Below are 17,266 nucleotides of genomic sequence, written 5' to 3' on the forward strand. Positions count from 1 at the left end.
ACTCTTTGCCGGGGCATGTGCTTATGTGATATTTACAGAGAAATCCCAACTCTTCTAACATCTGATCTGCAAAACTTTCTTTGTTGCTGTTGTTGTTCTCTCTCTCTCTTTTTTTTTTTTTTTTTTGAGACAAGATCTCATTTTGTCACCCAGAATGGAGCACAGTGGCACCGTCTTGGCTCACTGCAACCTCTGACTCCTGGACTCAGGTGATCCTTCCACCTCAGCCACCTGAGTAGCTGGGACCACAGGCGCATGCCACCACACCCAGCTAATTTTTGTATTTTTTTTGTAGAGATGAGGCTTTGCCATGCTGGCCAGGCTGGTTTTGAACTCCTGGGCTCAAGCGATTCAACCACCTTGGCCTCCCAAAGCGCTGGGACTACAGATGTGAGCCTCTATGCTCGGTCGATTTGCAAAACTTTCTCTTTTTTTTTTTTTTTTTTTTTTGAGATAGAGTCTCGCTGTGTTGCCTAGGCTAGAGTGCAGTGGTTCAATCTCGGCTCGCTGCAACCTCCGCCTCCCAGATTCAAGCAATTCTCCTGCCTTAGACTCCCGAGTAGCTGGGATTACAGGCGCGTGGCACCACAGCCAGCAAATTTTTGTATTTTTAATAGAGACAGGGTTTCGCCATATTGGCCAGGCTGGTCTTGAACTCCTGACCTCAGGTGATCCACCCACCTTGGCCTCCCAAAGTATTGGGATTACAGGCTTGAGCCACTAGACTTGGCTGATTTGCAAAACTTTCTTAAGAAAGTTGACACCATTTAGGCCCCTCAGAGGAGGTGGGAAACTCTGCTGTCAGTCCGAGAAGCCCTTAGACCCTCCCTCAGGGCTTTTATGTTGGGCTTCAGGAAGTGCTGGAGTTGGGCAAATAGACTGGCCTCCCCGGTGCACCCTGTGCTGTTTTTTTGTTCATGCAGCCTGTGATTCATAGCTTCCCTGGGGTGCTGGGGAGAATCACATTTGAGTCAGCCAGGTTCAGCATTGACAGCTTTTGTCTTTAGAATCAAGCAGATGTGGAATCAAATCTGGCTGTATCCGTGACTAACTCTGAAGCCATGAGTGGGTTACATAGCTTTAGAGCCTCAGCGTACTCATCTGTAAAGTGGAAGTGATCTTGTCTATTTTGCAGAGTTGTTGCCACTTTTCCTCTCTGGACCCCACTTTCCCCGTCTGTCAGATGAAAGAGTGGGATGAGATGGCCTGTCTGTTTATCTCTCAATCACTATGGCTCTATTTGAAAAAAGTTTGAACTGCTCTAAGTGCTAAAAAGGAAGATGGGGAGCCATCAAGACAAACTTATGCCTACATTACCATCGAGTTCAGAGAATAGCAGACCGGAAGCACCAGCCAGCTCCACTCCAGGTCTTTCAGCAGCAGCCACTTCTGGAGCCTCCATAACTTTAAGAGCACTTCATGTTAGGTCAATGAATAAATTTTGCCAAATGATGAGCTTGGAAAAACCATGCCCCAAACACCAAATTATCTCTGCACACAGAAGCTTAAGGGTGAGGTTAAGGCTTGTTAGAGATTAATGCAAGTTCTAATTAAAACACACACACACACACACACACACACAAACCCACAGCATATATAAACATAAAGTATGCTTTATACCTCTGAGCCCTGGCTTGAACCCCAGAGGACCACATCTGGATTGACCCTGCAGCTCCATGGTTGGAGATTGAGGATGACATACTATCTGGATAAAATGTCAACACCAGGGCAGACACCAATTCATGCAGCACACCTGGTGTCTGCTCTGTTGTGCTGGGTCCTGCCCTTAAGGAACTCACCTGTGCATCCAACATTCAGCATTTGGTACTTGCTTAGTGAGGGACTATGATGCACCTAGCACCAGGCTAGGAGTGGGAATGGGGAGATGGTTACCGCCCTGGCATAATTTAGTCTAAAGAAACAGTACACAATGATAATAGTCTGATACATTGTCCCTCGGGGCAAGGGGATGCGTAGGTTATATTATGGACTCTCAGAATTGTGACCCCTAGGCTAACCTGGAGCAGAGAGTGGCAGTAGAGGTGGTTAGTCACATGAAGACAGAGGAGACTGGAAGAACTGCGTATGTGAAGGTGAAAAGGAGGAGGTGATTTGGAGAACTGCAGGTATTCAGTTCAGTACAGCTTGGATGGCTGCTAGGAACCAGGGAATGGAGGGCACGCTTGAGAGTGGAAAATACCTTTGGGATCAGTCCCAGCTCCTCATTTTGCAGGTGCATTAGGCAGCCACTTTGTGTCAAGGCCTTTCCTTAGCTGCTGTTCTCCCCGCACCCCACCCTGAAATCTGCACCTTGCCCCCTCCCCTTCTTTAGAAGCCTTTCCTGACTATCCTGTTTAAAATGACAACCCCCGCCTCTGATACTGTTCTCCCTATGCCCCTTTGCAGCCTTACTTCTCACCATCTGACATACTACATTTTGACTTGCTTGTTTGTTTCTTCCAACTAAATTATAAATTCTGGCTGGATGCAGTGGTTCATGCCTATAATCCCAGCACTTTAGGAGGCCAAGGCAGGAGAATTGCTTGAGCCCAGGAGTTCAGGATCAGCCTGGGCAACAGAGTGAGACCCTGTCTATATATATATATTTAAAAAAAAGTTTTAAAAAAGATTGTAAATTCCCTGGGGGAGAGATTTTTTGGTCTCTTGATTCACTACTATATCCTACTTCCCAGAACAATGCCTGATACCTAGTAAGTGTGCAATAAATATTTGATGAATGAATGAATTTCAGGTCTCCTGACACTCTCGGGCCATACTCCTTTCCATTCCAATCAGAACTTTTTTTGTCTCCTCATCACGGACTTGATAGATTGCTAAGGGCCTGTGTCATGTGGGCAAGGTCTTTGCTGCCTCTTTGCTGAGCTCTTTCCCTATTGACCCTTTACTGTGCTGTCCCATGAGAACTATTCTTGTGTCAGAGGGTTTGTTGGGTGCCAAGGAAACAGGGAAGTAGCTGTGCTCTGACAGCCCTTTCTCTGGGCTGTGCTTGTTAGTCATTGAGGTTTTGTTCAGCATGTTCGGCGCCCTGGAGCCTGGGGTCTGGTATGCCCACGAGGTGTACCCACAAATCCTGGGAGTGGCTATAGAAACTCCTTGGGGGAGCAAGATTGTTGTTTCCAAGGGGAATAAATCTCTACCAGATGTTTTTCCTCTTTTTTCTCCCTATATCATTCACTCGCCCCACCACACATCCATCTGTTTCTGAGTACCTATTCTGTGACAGACCTGTGTGAGTGCCTGGGGACACCAAAAGAGCTCATAATTTTGTGTGGAAAGCCAGAGAAGTAAATAATGGCCAAACAACTGGATGCATTCTCTGCTTAGGGGTGGACTGGGGGGATGGAAGTGGCTCTCACCTCTGCTATAAGGTGTAATGAGTCAGCTCTTAGACTCCCTTCTGCTTCAGATCAGGTCAGAGATTATTCCACTGTAACTCTTACAAAAGCTGTACATTTGTGTTTCAAATGTGGGGGTTGATGGAAGTGTGTGCAGGTGAATTAGAGGAGTCTGAAGTTCCAAATGTCCCCTGGAGGTTGTTCTTTGGTGTAATGCCCTCAAACTGCCTCTTTTCTCCAAAGACAGAGACCCAGTATAAAAAGACTAAGACTTTATGTGAAGCAGTAATTTCCTAAGGAGGCTAGGCCGTTCTGTGCTTAGAGCACAGACTCAGAAAGAGGCAGATATACTTAATGTAAATCACGTCTCTGTTACGTTGAGCAAGTACCATGGCCTCTTTTAGTTTGATTTCTTCAGCTGTAGAATGGGCACAGTGGTATCCACCTAATAGGATTATTGTGACAATTGCAGGTAATGTAATTTAAAGCACCTGGCCCAGGCGCTACACCAGTGCTCAGCAAAATGGTAGTTTTCTTTCCTCCCTCTGATAGTGACGGAAGACAAGATTTGATTTTCTTCTAAAGGAAAAGTCAATCAAAAATTCTTTTGTCCTGAGAGTAAAGAACATTCCAGAGAGAAATTCTAGTTCTACACTATGTTTGCAAGCTACCCACCAGACACATGAACCAGAGCCCAGTGAGAGCCATAGAGGAGATTAGAGAAGGGAGAAAGTTTCTCACTGGGTGTCAGTGGTCTGGCCTGGCTTCCAGGAAGAGGGTAGGCAGGGACCTAAGGAAGGACAAAAGCCTCCTTTTCACTCTTAGCAGAACTGTCCCAAGAGCAAAGGAAATGAAGTGAGAGGACAGTACAGACCTGTTCCACCAGTATGCAAATCATGTAATGAAACACAAATGACTTAGCAAGAACGAGAGTGTGACTCACCCACTCATCTGACTCTGCTGGTTCAGACCAGAGGAACAGCCTCAAGTTCAGTCGGGCGCTTTCTAAGGAGGTTTTGTTGGAATTCCACAAGACCCCAGTTCTGAAGCTAGGACAGGGAAGGAGAAGAGAACTCCACTGATAAAGTGAGTTCTACATTCCAGGGACTTACATACATCATTTCGGGGTATGGGAAACAGACATACACCTTTCTTTTTCTGATATCCACAATCAGCAGTTTTTTTTTAAGCAACTGAAAGTGAAATCTTAATACAAGAAAAGGTCTTTAAGATTATATGCTGTTCTAGTGAAGGGACTTTTTTACATCTGTGTCTTTCACAGTCTTGAATAGATGCTTCTAACATTTTAAAAAATAAACTAATCTTCTTACACTATATATGAGAAAACAGAAATTCATAGAAGCAGAGTGACTTCTCCAGGGCCATACAGCTTGTATGCAGCAGAGAAAAGGTTCCAATCTAGTTGCTCTGGCTGCAAATTACTTTCTGCTGTGTCATAGTGGTGCTTGGGAAGTAGTTTGAGAGGGCTGATTCTCTAGCCCAGAGGCCATGCAGATGGGGAAGTGAATGCAGATAAACCACAATGTCAGCAGTAGACTAGAAGAGGCCAAGATGATTTAGGCTTTCGGGTTTTATCCAGCTCTGCTTACCCTTTCAGGGCACCTAGGACTTTACTAAAGCCCCTGTGGGTATTCTGATCTGGGAAAGTGTGTTTTGGTCCAGAATAGGGGGATGGCATCATCTATCAGAAGGGTTTGACTTCCTTTCTTGAATAAGTTGTACCTGTCTCCTGTGGAGTGGGAATAATTGGAGCCTCCAGAGTTACTTGTCCCCAGCCTCCAGAATGTACTCCCTGATCCCAGTGAGGCCCAAATCTCCGGCCTGGAGTGGCTCGTGTGAACTGGGCTCTACACTGGCAAAATCCAATCCATTTAGCAGCAGTGAAATTGATGTGAGATGGAGAACGTCATTGTATCCTTTCATCAATCTCAAAGCCTGCTGCTACCAGCTTACTTCTCATATCAGATGTAGCCACTGGATGGAAAGTCATTGTGCAATCTTGTTCTCAACTCTTCTTTAAGTTTCACCAAAACTTACTTGTTTTGGTGAAAATTGCCACAGTCATTGAGTAAATGTCATTCACCAGGGCAAAAAGGTAACCTGGATTTCTGAAAAGTATCCTAAGTGCCCATTCTGTGTCAGACAGCTTCCTTTCCATATTGTCTCCTTTGATACTGGCAAACCAGAGAAGGAGATACTGTTCTACCTATTTTACAGATAAGGAGACTGAGGCTTATAGAAGTAAACTGACCACCCACTTAGTAAGTGATAGAGCCAGGACTGGAGTCAGGGCTATTATACCCCAAAATGCACTTTACTAATGCACCTCTTTCCCCAAAATCCCCAGCCGCAGACACCAGGATCAGTGCTGACCTTGAAGCATTTCTCCATAAATGTGTTAGTTACTGGTGGATATCAGGGAACAAGGTCCCATCTGCTTACTGTGATTCCGTGTCTGACTGACTGCTTCCCAAAGGCATTCTTTCCCCCTGGCTCCCTACTCCTTTCTCATTCATAAGCATTCTCTTCCTTTCTGGAGCTATTCTGATGACTGGTCTCTTCCTCTCTTCTCAAATTCTTCCAGTGTATTTATTTTTTTCTTGTATTGCGCTCCAACCTTAAGTATCTGAATCAGTGGAAGGGGAGATGTGGGCCATGTCCGGTTGGGAAACACGCCCTTCCTCTGCCCCACCCTCGGTTTCCAAGGCCTGTGACCTAAGCCTGCGTGCAGGGGCAGGGGGAATGGTCGGAGGACTCGTAACAAGCATGTTCCGAGGACCTACCGAGTTTTCAGCAAGGGAAGTTAGAAAGTCTTGCCGCTCCAAATTAAGAAATGTGATTAACGAATAAAATCACCTATTTATTGAGTAGTATTTCATGCCATCCTCTTGATCTACGTTATCAACCAAACTGGACCACAGCCTCTAAGACAGTGGTTGCTACACTTATTTTATATGCGAGAAAACAGAGGCTCAGGGAGGTTTTCCTGATTAAAATCTGTGCTCTGTACCCCACCCTTGTCCACTGCCTTCACCCTTGTCCACTGTCCACCCCACCCTTGTCCACTGTCCATCACCCTTGTCCTGATTAAAATCTGTGCTCTGTACCCCACCCTTGTCCACTGCCTTCACCCTTGTCCACTGTCCACCCCACCCTTGTCCACTGTCCATCACCCTTGTCCTGATTAAAATCTGTGCTATGTACCCCACCCTTGTCCACTACCAAGAATAGCTGAGGGAAGGCCAAACATACTGAGTACACTGCAAGTGGATGATTCCTTGTTCCTTGAAGTTGCCATTGTCCTGAAGACTTGTGTTGAGTTGGAGCTATACTAACACCCTCTTCATCCCCATTTCCAAAAGGAAGCGTCTTTTCATCCACTGGTAGGTTATTAAGGGAGTAGTCTTTGGCCTATAGCTCCAATTCACTGACTTTGGTATTGCCTATAGTGACCCAGTCTTGCCTAGTTTAGTATTGCCTGTAGTGACCTAGCCTTGCCTAGAGCTCTTGAAAAGCACTGAGAGTGTGGTGCTCAGTATTTTGCATGAAATCACTTAATTTTTCACCATGCTTATAATAATATTTTCCAATTGTGATTCAAATAGGTAGGTGTTCTCTGAGAATAGTGATGAAAGGTCAAATAAGTATTCTTTCCTGCAGGACTTCTCAGAGCCTTTAGTAATCTTATAAGCATGACAAGTGACAAAAATAAGGATTTAGTATAGATCATTCGCCTACCTTTTTTGAAGAAGCCCTTAATATTCAGTGGAATACAGTTTGGGAAAGACCGGCCTGCAAAATAAGGTCTGGGTTGCTTAGTTTGACACTGAAAGCCCTTCATGAACTAGGCCCTCCTTGTCCCTGCAGCCCTATTTCTCATCACTGCTCACCCCACTTCCCCAACACCCTCTTCTCCAGCTATACTGAACTATTTGAAGTTTGGGGGAACTTCTATGGCAGGCCTCTGAGCCACCCTCTGCCTGGAATATATATCCCCCATTCCTGCTCCCTTAAACCCAGCAAATACTCATTCACCTTTAAGATTCAGGTCAAGTATCCCTTCCAAATAGTAATTGACCCTGGCCTCTAACTTCTTTCATAGCTCCTATAAAACACATTAGTACACTTATTTATTTTCTTGTATCCCTCAACTGTCTGCTCTATACGTCAGGATTTATAACTCCTCATTTTTATTTGTCTTTAGCATTTTTCTTAGTGCCTAGCTTCTTTCTTTTTTTAAAATTTAATTTAAATTATTATTATTATTATTTTGCCTACTGCTACAGATTTGGTCTTTTAGGTTATCTTTAGAATAATTTTTTCTCCAGATCTTTTTAGGATGTCCATGGCAATCTAACAGTATTTACATATCAACTTCTGAATTTAAAAGTTGAGTGTTCTAAGTAAAATTCTCACTCTCTGTCTCTTCAAATTGTCCTTTACCTCCTTTATTCCATAAAGGCTCTGTGCAATCTTCTTCTACATTTTTAACTGGTGATTATATATGAGAAAACCATTGTTTTTATCCCTTGTTTAGCAGACAATGGCCTCAGTGCGATCTTTTGTCAGTATTCTTATTTTTTCCTCTTAAGTTTTTCCAATAATACATTTATATAATTTCAAAATGATTATAAAGTTGTCTGCTGTCTTCCATGTCTGTTTATTTGAAATCGTTTTCCATATAGTTGAGGATTCAGTCCTAGACACTTATGGCTAAGAATGATTCTGGGATCTCCCACTCTTCTGTCTCGTCAAGACTGACCACTTGCTTGCTCTTTTCTTGCCACCGAAGGAAGGTGTCCATTTGTCCCAGGAAGGACAAACTCATGTCTTCAGCACTGCCGCAGGTCTATCTTTAGGCCATCAGCCTCCTCCCCTCCACTCTCTTCCCTTCTCCTGCCTCTCCAAACGCTTTGATTTGTAGTTGGAAGTTCCTCTTGTCCACTTGCCTCTTCCCCCTCACTTCCCAAGTTCCCACAGGAACCTGGGAATAGGTTGTGCCCAGAGGTTAGAACGGAAACTGCAGCAAGATAACTCTGAGGGGACAATGCCCAGTTGACGTCATTTCAACTACTTTGCTTCAGCTAGAGGTGGTTTTTTTTTAAATCTTCCATTTTACTTCAGGTTACTCTTCTACTCCACCCTGTCTAGTGTCTGTCAGCTTGTATTTGAAAGTTCCCTGGCATTGTCTTGTTGGTTTATTGTTTCCTTATATTCTCATTCAATATCCATAGTTCCAAGTGCTGACTTAGAAATGTGTCCTTGGTAGAGCTGCTTTCTTCTGAAGCAGAAGCATCTCATTGGGGATGTAATAACTTCCTCTTATCATTGCATATTTAATTTCCATGCTGAGACCAGGTAGTATAGCCATTATATAGCCATAATCCCCAGGGAAATACACAAATGTGTTAAGTAAGTTGTCATCAATTGTTTAAAAAAAAAAAAAAAAAAAACCTTTGCAAGCCCTGGTTACTGCTCTTTAATTATTAGTTTCACTCAAGAGGAAGATAAAGGGAAACTATCATTTATTAAGTTCCTACTATGTGGCAGTATGCTAAGGTCATTTACACATATTATTTTGCTCAGCTTTCCCTAGTTTGTCTCCCTAGATAAACTATTTGTCCTGTTTTCTAGTGTGAAAACTAAGGCTCAGCATTTATTTATTTATTTATTTATTTATTTATTTATTTATTTGAGAGAGTCTCGCTCTGTTGCCCAGACTGAAGTGCAGTGGTGTGATCTCAGCTCACTGCAACCTCCGCCTCCTGGGTTCAAGTGATTCTCCTGCCTCAGCCTCCTGAGTAGCTGCGACTATAGGCACACGCCACCACACCTGAATAATTTTTGTATTTTCAGTACAGATGAGATTTCACTATGTTGGCTGGACTGGTCTCAAAGTCCTGACCTCAGGTGATCCGCCCACCTCAGCCCCGCAAAGTGCTGGGATTACAGGTGTGAGCCACTGCGCCTAGCCAGGCTCATCATTTAAATAACTGGCTTGAGGTCATCTTCAAATTGCTCTATCTACAACATGCCACCCAAGGTCTAGATAGTCCCAGTTCGTAGAAATGTAGTATGTGTCACCTGGGGTTATAGTGCATGTGAGTGGGGAGTCACATAATGTCTGTTCTCTTTGTCTCCTTTCTCCAGCTATACCTGCAGGCCCGCTTCACTTGGCGAGGAGCCCGCCTGCTCCGGCCCCTCCTGCAGTTCACCTTGATCATGATGGCCTTCTACACGGGACTGTCCCGCGTGTCAGACCACAAGCACCATCCCAGTGATGTGCTGGCAGGATTTGCTCAAGGAGCCCTGGTGGCTTGCTGCATAGTAAGTAGCATTTTGTCCTCAGTATGCAAGGGGAGCCCTGGACTGTTGCTTGTTAAATGTTTCCAGCTCAATGACTAAAGCTAGAGAGCCCTCGTTCCTGTTCCCTGCTTGGGGTCACCTGGCCTTAGGCCTTAGGACTCCTTCAGTAAAATGAGAATAATTCCAGCTTCTTCCCAGCCTGCGAGTTTTGATCCGATAGGGTCAGTAAATCTTCTCTGTAAATACAGAGGGTTTGGACTCATAGAATGGAACTGGAAGAGAGCTGAGATATTATCCAACTTGCTCATGTTATGAATGAGGAAATTTAGGGAAGAAACTTACCCAAGGTCATGTGTCAGCAGGTCATGCTTAGTGTCATGCTAAGTCTGTTGACCTAGTAGTAGCAAGATCTAAGTCTCCTGACTCGAGTGCTCACATGCTGTTTTGGTGGACACTGAGTATGCAATGGGACTTCTCGGCTTCTTGGAAAATGCCTCCTCTTCCCTCTGTGACCTTAGGAGTGACTCAGACAGATGCTAAACTCAGTGTTCATTGGAGAAGAGGAGGTTTTCTGAAGGCTGAGCCCTCCCTCAGGCTGACGGCCTTGTACATCGAGTCACAGACTTCCTAGGGATAACTTGGGATGGACCACATACTGATTTGCCCCAAATGAAATACTTCATCTCTGACTCCCGGTGAAGGTGGGAGAAGGCATTGCACTTCTCTGAGCCTCCATCTCTAGGCGCTGCTTTTCCTGCCTGCTAAGAGTTTTGAGGGGCTTGTTCCGCAAACATGACTGAGCACCTACTTTGATATTGTGACTTCCTGGGCCCTGCTGAGGGGAGCTCACCCCAGCCCAGCAGGAATCCCAGAATACAATAATGGCTGGATATTTAAGCACCACACATGTAGGTTGTATTGTTGTTAGTATTATCCTTGCTCATTCACAGTAAGAATTATGAACAATAGAGAGATCTCAACCAGCTTCTTATCCTTTCGTGGTTTGTGAGCCTGGCTGCAGGCTCATGTCTCTATACAGCCTCTCCCCAGCTCCTCTGTAACAGCACTAAACCCTCTGGATTGAAATTGTGATGGGTGTCTTCCCTTAGGCTGTGAGTTCTTGGGGGCAGGGACCATTTGTAACATATATGTTACTCTCCCTGTCTTATCAAGGCCTCTCAGGGATTCTAGCTCAGACTAAGCAAATGTGTGCTTAACAAGCAAAAAGCCAGAATCAATGAGTGGATCTAACCTTTTTTGAGAACACTGTAGGGAGTATTCTCTTGAAGGTATAGGGATGAGTAAGGCTCAGCCCTCCCAAGGAAATCCCATTCTTGCTCCTCTCACAGGCCAAGCACAGGAGCTCGGTGCCATGGGGGCCTGTCATAGTGACATGTGCAGGGGGCTTCAGCAGGCAGGGAAGCACCTGAATCCATTGCACGGGTCAAGAAGAGGGAGAAGGAGTTGCAGCAATCAGAGTGGGCGCCACGAAGAAAGCAGCGTGTGAACCGCCTGCAGCCTTTGACATGGGAATCCCAGCCTACGGGACTGGCTGTTTTAATGGCTTTCTCCCTTGCTTTATTTTTCTTTTTTCTTTGTAAAAGTAAAGGCCAAAAGGGAGAGAAACTAGGGGAGCAAACCGTTAATGAGAGCAGCTGTCACTGACCCGCTTGTTCTCTGGTGCCTGGCCCTTTAATGTGAGGTGACAGTGGGGGATGGGCATTTGCACCGAAGGGTAACCCTTTACTGACTGTGCCCTCCTGAGCTTTGCTCTCAGCAGGAGGACAGCCTGCGGGGGCCTGCTGTTGTGGTTCCTTCTTGGCGCCACTGCCCTAATTGGACTCCTCTGCACCCCCAATTAAAAAAATTAAAAGGTTGGGGGATCCTTACTAGCCTTCCTCTCTTTTATATCCTAAAACATGGGCCATAAGCAATTAGACAGAGTGTTTGGGAGGACTATGGCTTATTTTCAAGAAGTGAAATGAGGGTTCTGACTTGTGTCCTGTTTGGCTCTTGCTGACTGTAGCACAGTATAGGAATTTGATTCTAATGTTTACAAAGACCTACTCTCTGCTGGTGCCATTCTGATACTTCACGCATTGTCTTCTTTTTTTTTTTTTTTTTTTTTGAGTCTCGCTCTGTCACCCAGGCTGGAGTGCAATGGTGCGATCTCGGCTCACTGCAAACTTCGCCTCCCAGGTTGAAGTGATTCTTCTGCCTCAGCCTCCCGAGTAGCTGGGATTACAGGCATCCACCATCATGCCCAGCTAATTTTTGTATTTTTTGTAGAGACAGGGTTTCACCATAGTGGCCAGGCTGGTCTTGAATTCCTGACCTCAGGTGATCCGCCTGCCTCAGCCTCCCAAAGTGCTGGGATTACAGGCGTGAGCCACTGTGCCCGGCTGCCTATTGTCTTCTTTTAGCCACATTAAGCCGTTGTACTCCAGCCATTTTACAGAAGTAACTAGGCCCAGAGAGGTAACTTAAGTCATCCAGGGTCAGAGAGCTAATAGACAGCTGCACCACGATTCTCTTGGACTCAAAGCTATGCCCTCTGCACTCTGCAAGGAGAGGAGGGGGTCCCTGAAGCTGAAGGCCCTGCAGTTAACCCAAAACAAAAGCTGCATAGTTAGCTGCTTAAAGAGTATCATTTAATTGTGTCACAGAGTCCTTCCTAACCCTTTGGGTGGATCCAGTTATTGCTTTGAGTTTGAAAGCCTGATTTACAATGTAAAGATGGTTTGGAAAGGGGTGATAAATATCTTTCCCTGCCTTTCGCCCACTCACCTGTGAACATGCAAGAACAGGGACTCAATCTTACTTATCATTTTTCTCCAAATGCCTGACACCCAGCCTTGTGCTCAGTGGGACCTCATGGTCCAGAATGGCTTGGAATCGCAGCACTGAGAGATTCATTTCACTGAAGCCATCTGAGAGGCCCATTCAGGGAAGTGCCTGGAAGCTGTAGCTACTCAGAATAAAAGTTTGGGAATGTTCAGCTGGGAGAAAAGAAGGTAGTGTCTTTTCCAGTCATAAGCTCCCAGGATTCTGTTGTCCTGGGTTTGATTGTGAGAGAGACAGAAGCAAAGCTCAGGACCCTGGATGGAGCAGAGATGGGTAGATCTGTGGGGAGGTGTGGGGAACCAGAGACCACGTGATGAAGGCACCAGGTATCCGGGAGAGGGAACTGTGAGGAGGATCATGGGCATCTGCCTCATGGGTTTTGCAACTTTATCAGGGTTGTGCAATGTAGCTGTCACGTGCCAGGCAGGAGTCTGTGACCTCTGCTCTGCTTGTGCCACGTTACAAAACTTTTCCCCACGAATCAGGGCCGCTGTCCCAGTGAATCCCAGGAAGGACCACGTTCTCTTCTTACTGACGACTATGGCTGTACTGAATGCTGTTTGAAACACAGAGACAGCCGGGCGCGGTGGCTCAAGCCTGTAATCCCAGCACTTTGGGAGGCTGAGACGGGCGGATCACAAGGTCAGGAGATCGAGACCATCCTGGCTAACACGGTGAAACCCTGTCTCTACTAAAAAATACAAAAAGCTAGCCGGGCGAGGTGGCGGGCGCCTGTAGTCCCAGCTACTCGGGAGGCTGAGGCAGGAGAATGGCGTGAACCCGGGAGGCGGAGCTTGCAGTGAGCTGAGATCCGGCCACTGCACTCCAGCCCGGGTGACAGAGTGAGACTCCGTCTCAAAAAAAAAAAAAAAAAAAAAAAAAAAAAAAAAAACACAGAGACATCACCTGAGGTTAAGAGGATCATAAAAAAGCAGCACGTATGGCACAAAAGCCACCGCTTGAGGTGCCAAGAAACACAGAATCCATTTTCCAGTCTGCCAGATAACCTCCTGAGCCGAGCCTCTACGGACTCCCTGTTAACTGAGATGTAATCTTCGCCACATTTGCCAAGAGCCCAAGCACTTAGAAGGTAGCAAAACTGGAGTTGACCCCAGACAGTCTGACACAGAGCTGGCACTCCAAGACTCAGACTTTGGCAGGCCTCCTCTCATCTCTCTACCCCTTTACCTCCCGGCATGTCAAACATTTCAATATTTTCCAACACCCAAGTTTCTATATTAGATAGCTGTTCCCTTTAATGGAACACAGTTCCAGTTTCACTTCATCTCGGATAAAGCCTTCTGTGTTAGTTGCCTCTGGCTGCTGTAACAAATTACCTCACATTTAGTGGCTTAAAAGAATGCAAGTTTATTTTCTTACAGTTCTGGAAGCTGGGAGTTGGAAAAGGGTCTCACTGAGCTAAAATCAAGGTGTTGGCAGGGCTGTGTTCCATCTAGAGGATCTAAGGGGAGATCTGTTGCCTTGCTTTTTCTAGCTTTCTGGAGTTACCTGCGTTCCTTGGCTTATGGCCCCATTCTCCACTTTCAAAGCTAGCAGCATAGAATCTTCACTTCTCCCTCTCTCTCTCACATGCATACACTTTCTCTGGCCTTTGCCTCCATTTGTCACACCTTCTTCTGTGACTTTTGTCCTTTTGCCTCCCTCTTTTACAGATGCTGGGACGACCTTGATAACCCAGGATGATCTCTCCATCTCAAGATCTTAGCTGAATCTCATTTTATCATGTAGCATCATTAATTGCTTCTGGGACTTAGGATGTGGGCGTCTTTGGGGGACATTGTTCAGCTTTCCACAACTTCCCCAGTCCCTGAAGACAGTATTGTCTCACTTCCTTCCAGTCCCCCATGGCCCTTTGCGCTTTCTTCCTGCCATGGCTTTAGGCCTGATCTATTCACTGCCTGCTCTGTGTGTCTCCTCAGCTAGATTGTGGGTGCCTTAATAGCAGAATCCGTGGCTTAACCTTCTGATTATTTATTCTCAGTGCCTAGTATAGTAGCTGACACAATAGGTGCTTCATCAGCGTTGGATAAATGGTGAATGATGTATTAGCTGGTGGCTTCAGGCCAGACACTTCTCTTTTGGGCCTAGTTTCCTTACCTGTGAATTGAAGCTGGAGGCCTTGTAGCTCCATGACCTTTGTGCACAGGCATTCTGTGGCACAGCTGACTTTGTAGTAACTGAAGTACCGTGCGTTACCCTAGAATGTTGGTTCCATAACTGCAGAGCCTTGGGCAACAGGCATGACAGCCAATAACTTTTACCTGGGTCTGTTGAGGGTAGATCCTGTCACAGCAGGCAGACTTGTCTAGACAAAAATCACATGTCAAATGGATGTCTGGTTTCCTCCTCCATTGCTTACTAATTGAATGCTTTCCAGAAAGGGAAGACAATGGAAGCCAGCACAGACGGAAGACCTATACGGTGTCATGGACTCAACACAAAGACACAAGCACTTAGGGTCAGATAGGCCTGCCTGCACACCTTCAGAGATCTGTACAGGGGTACACAGGACAAAGGAGAGAGCCACAGCCCAGATAGACCACGAGGTGCATGGGCAGACCCGGTCATACCCAGATAGACAGAGGTCCATTCTGTCTGTCTTGCCAGAACTCAGAACGACAAATTAAAAAAAAAAAACAACACAGGCTCATATCGACTCTCCCAGCCCCCCTCCCGCTTACACACTCACTAAGTCACCCTACCAAGGATGTGAACTTTACAGCTGGACTCACCCAGGGACTAGGATGAAGGAAGAGACATCGGTTCATTTCCTGTCTGGTGACAACTTGCATATCTGGTCACCTCCTCCCTGACCCTCTAACAGATGGCAAATTAGGGGCCCCTGGGAGGGGTCAGGGGAGGGCCCGGCTGCCATTGCTGTGGGTTCAGCAGAGGAAGCAGCTGCTCATGGATTGCATAAATACACAGCAGAGGCTTTCCTGGTTTTCCTCTTCCCGGGGGTGTGGCTCCGCTCGCCGTTGCTCTTTTGTGTGCTGCTATCTTCCTCCAGATGTAGGGAAGGGCAAGGGCATTCTTTGTCTCTTCCCCAGTGAGGTGACCTTGGGAAAAGGCACCAGCAAGAATGCCAGTGTGAAGAAGAGTTCAGCGATGACAACCCCTGCAAAAGGAAACTGCAGTGCAGGGAGAGGCCAGGACACGCCCAAGGACACACAGTAGCAGAGTAGGAACCAAATCCCCAGTTTCTTGATTCCATCTAAAGGGCTAAACAGTAAATTCCAAGCATGCCTGGCCATGAATTTGCAAGGCCTCTTCCTTCTCTAATAGGAGAGAGTCCCATCTATTCCCTTCTGACGTACTCCATTGCTGCCTGGGCACAGGGGAATGGATGAAATGAGCTCCCAAACCTCTTCTGGCCCTGCAGAAGTCTAGCTCTTTGCCCAGTAATGTGACCTTAAGTTAATGTGACCTTGCCACTGCTGGCCCCTACTCTTAGGCAGGTAGAAACATGGATGTGGGAGAGAGAAGGAAGCAAAGGAGTAAACTTTGGCCGCTAATAGATAATGACAGTATCTTTGTAGTGCTCTACATCTGGTCAAAATACAGTTGACCTTGAACAACATGGGGACTAGAGGTTCTGACCTCCAGCACAATAAAAAGTCCAAATAGAACTTTTGACTCCCTCAACACTTAAAGCTACTAATAGCCTACTGTTGACTGGAAGCCTTGCTGATAACATAAACAGTCAATTAACACATATTTCGTATGTTTTATGTATTATATACAGTATTCTTACAATAAAGTAAGCTAGAGAAAAGAAGATGTTATCAAGAAAATTATAAGGAAGAGGAAATATATTTACTGTGCACTAGGTGGAAGTGATCACCGTAAAAGTCATGCTGGTTGTTTCCATGTTGAGTAGGCTCATGAGGAGGAAGAAGAAGAAGGGTTGGTCTTGCTGTCTCAGGGTTGGCAGAAGCAGAAGAAAATTTGCATATAAGTGGACCCATGCAGTTCAAGCCCATGTTATTCAAGGATCAACTTTACTTCTAAAACTTCCTTTCTTGGTTCCCTGCTAAGATGGATGGGCTGACGAAGCAGAGGCTCAGAGAGGGAAGTTATATTCCTGCCACTTGCTAGGTAAGCTGTCAGGATAAGTCACTTCACCTCTCAGCCACCTTTTCCAATCCCATGAGGTGGGGATGATAATACCTAACATGATTTTTGGATTGAGGATTTAGAGAATTAAAGATGCATCATGCTTGGCACATGCAATGTTGATAGTGAATTGTACATTAAGTACTATGCTTCGTTTAAAGATTCAGAGCTAAAAGGAGTTGGTCCTTAAAGAGCTTATCTAGTGCAGTAGCTTTCCAAGACTTGACCACCATCTATAATAAGAAATACACTTTATATCATAACCCAATAGAGTCACCCACACATAACTAAAACAAATAACATCACAAAATAAGACTTGCCCTTACTGCGTGAGACATTCTAATATTTTCTATTAGTCTTCAAAAATGCTGGTGGTGACTACCTAGTTGATTTTGTAGCTTGCTAATGGCTTGAGAATGATCTAGTAGGAACAGACATGTAAACAGAGAAGTATAATAGAAGGGCACAGCTGCTGGGATGGGATACACTACTGAGGACAGTGCGGTTACAAGAGAAGAGGTGATTAATTCTTCTTGAGGGTGTTGTAAGACTAGAAAGAATTTTTAGAGTAGGTAATTCTTTAAAAATGAATGGCCATTTGC

The 17,266-nt window shown here is 45.5% G+C and overlaps 1 protein-coding gene across 1 annotated transcript in view; it reads left to right on the forward strand.

The window, feature by feature from the left end:
- LOC105495128 (phospholipid phosphatase 3) overlaps positions 1-17,266 on the forward strand; it is an 84,451-nt gene that overhangs the window by 57,345 nt on the left and 9,840 nt on the right. Inside the window, exon 5 of the mRNA XM_011764355.3 lies at positions 9,528-9,704. Within this exon, the coding sequence (XP_011762657.1) occupies positions 9,528-9,704 (177 nt within the window). The remainder of the gene's footprint in view (positions 1-9,527; positions 9,705-17,266) is intronic.

The sequence above is a fragment of the Macaca nemestrina genome, chromosome 1 (assembly GCF_043159975.1).
Source record: "Macaca nemestrina isolate mMacNem1 chromosome 1, mMacNem.hap1, whole genome shotgun sequence".
Taxonomy (NCBI): Eukaryota; Metazoa; Chordata; class Mammalia; order Primates; family Cercopithecidae; genus Macaca; species Macaca nemestrina.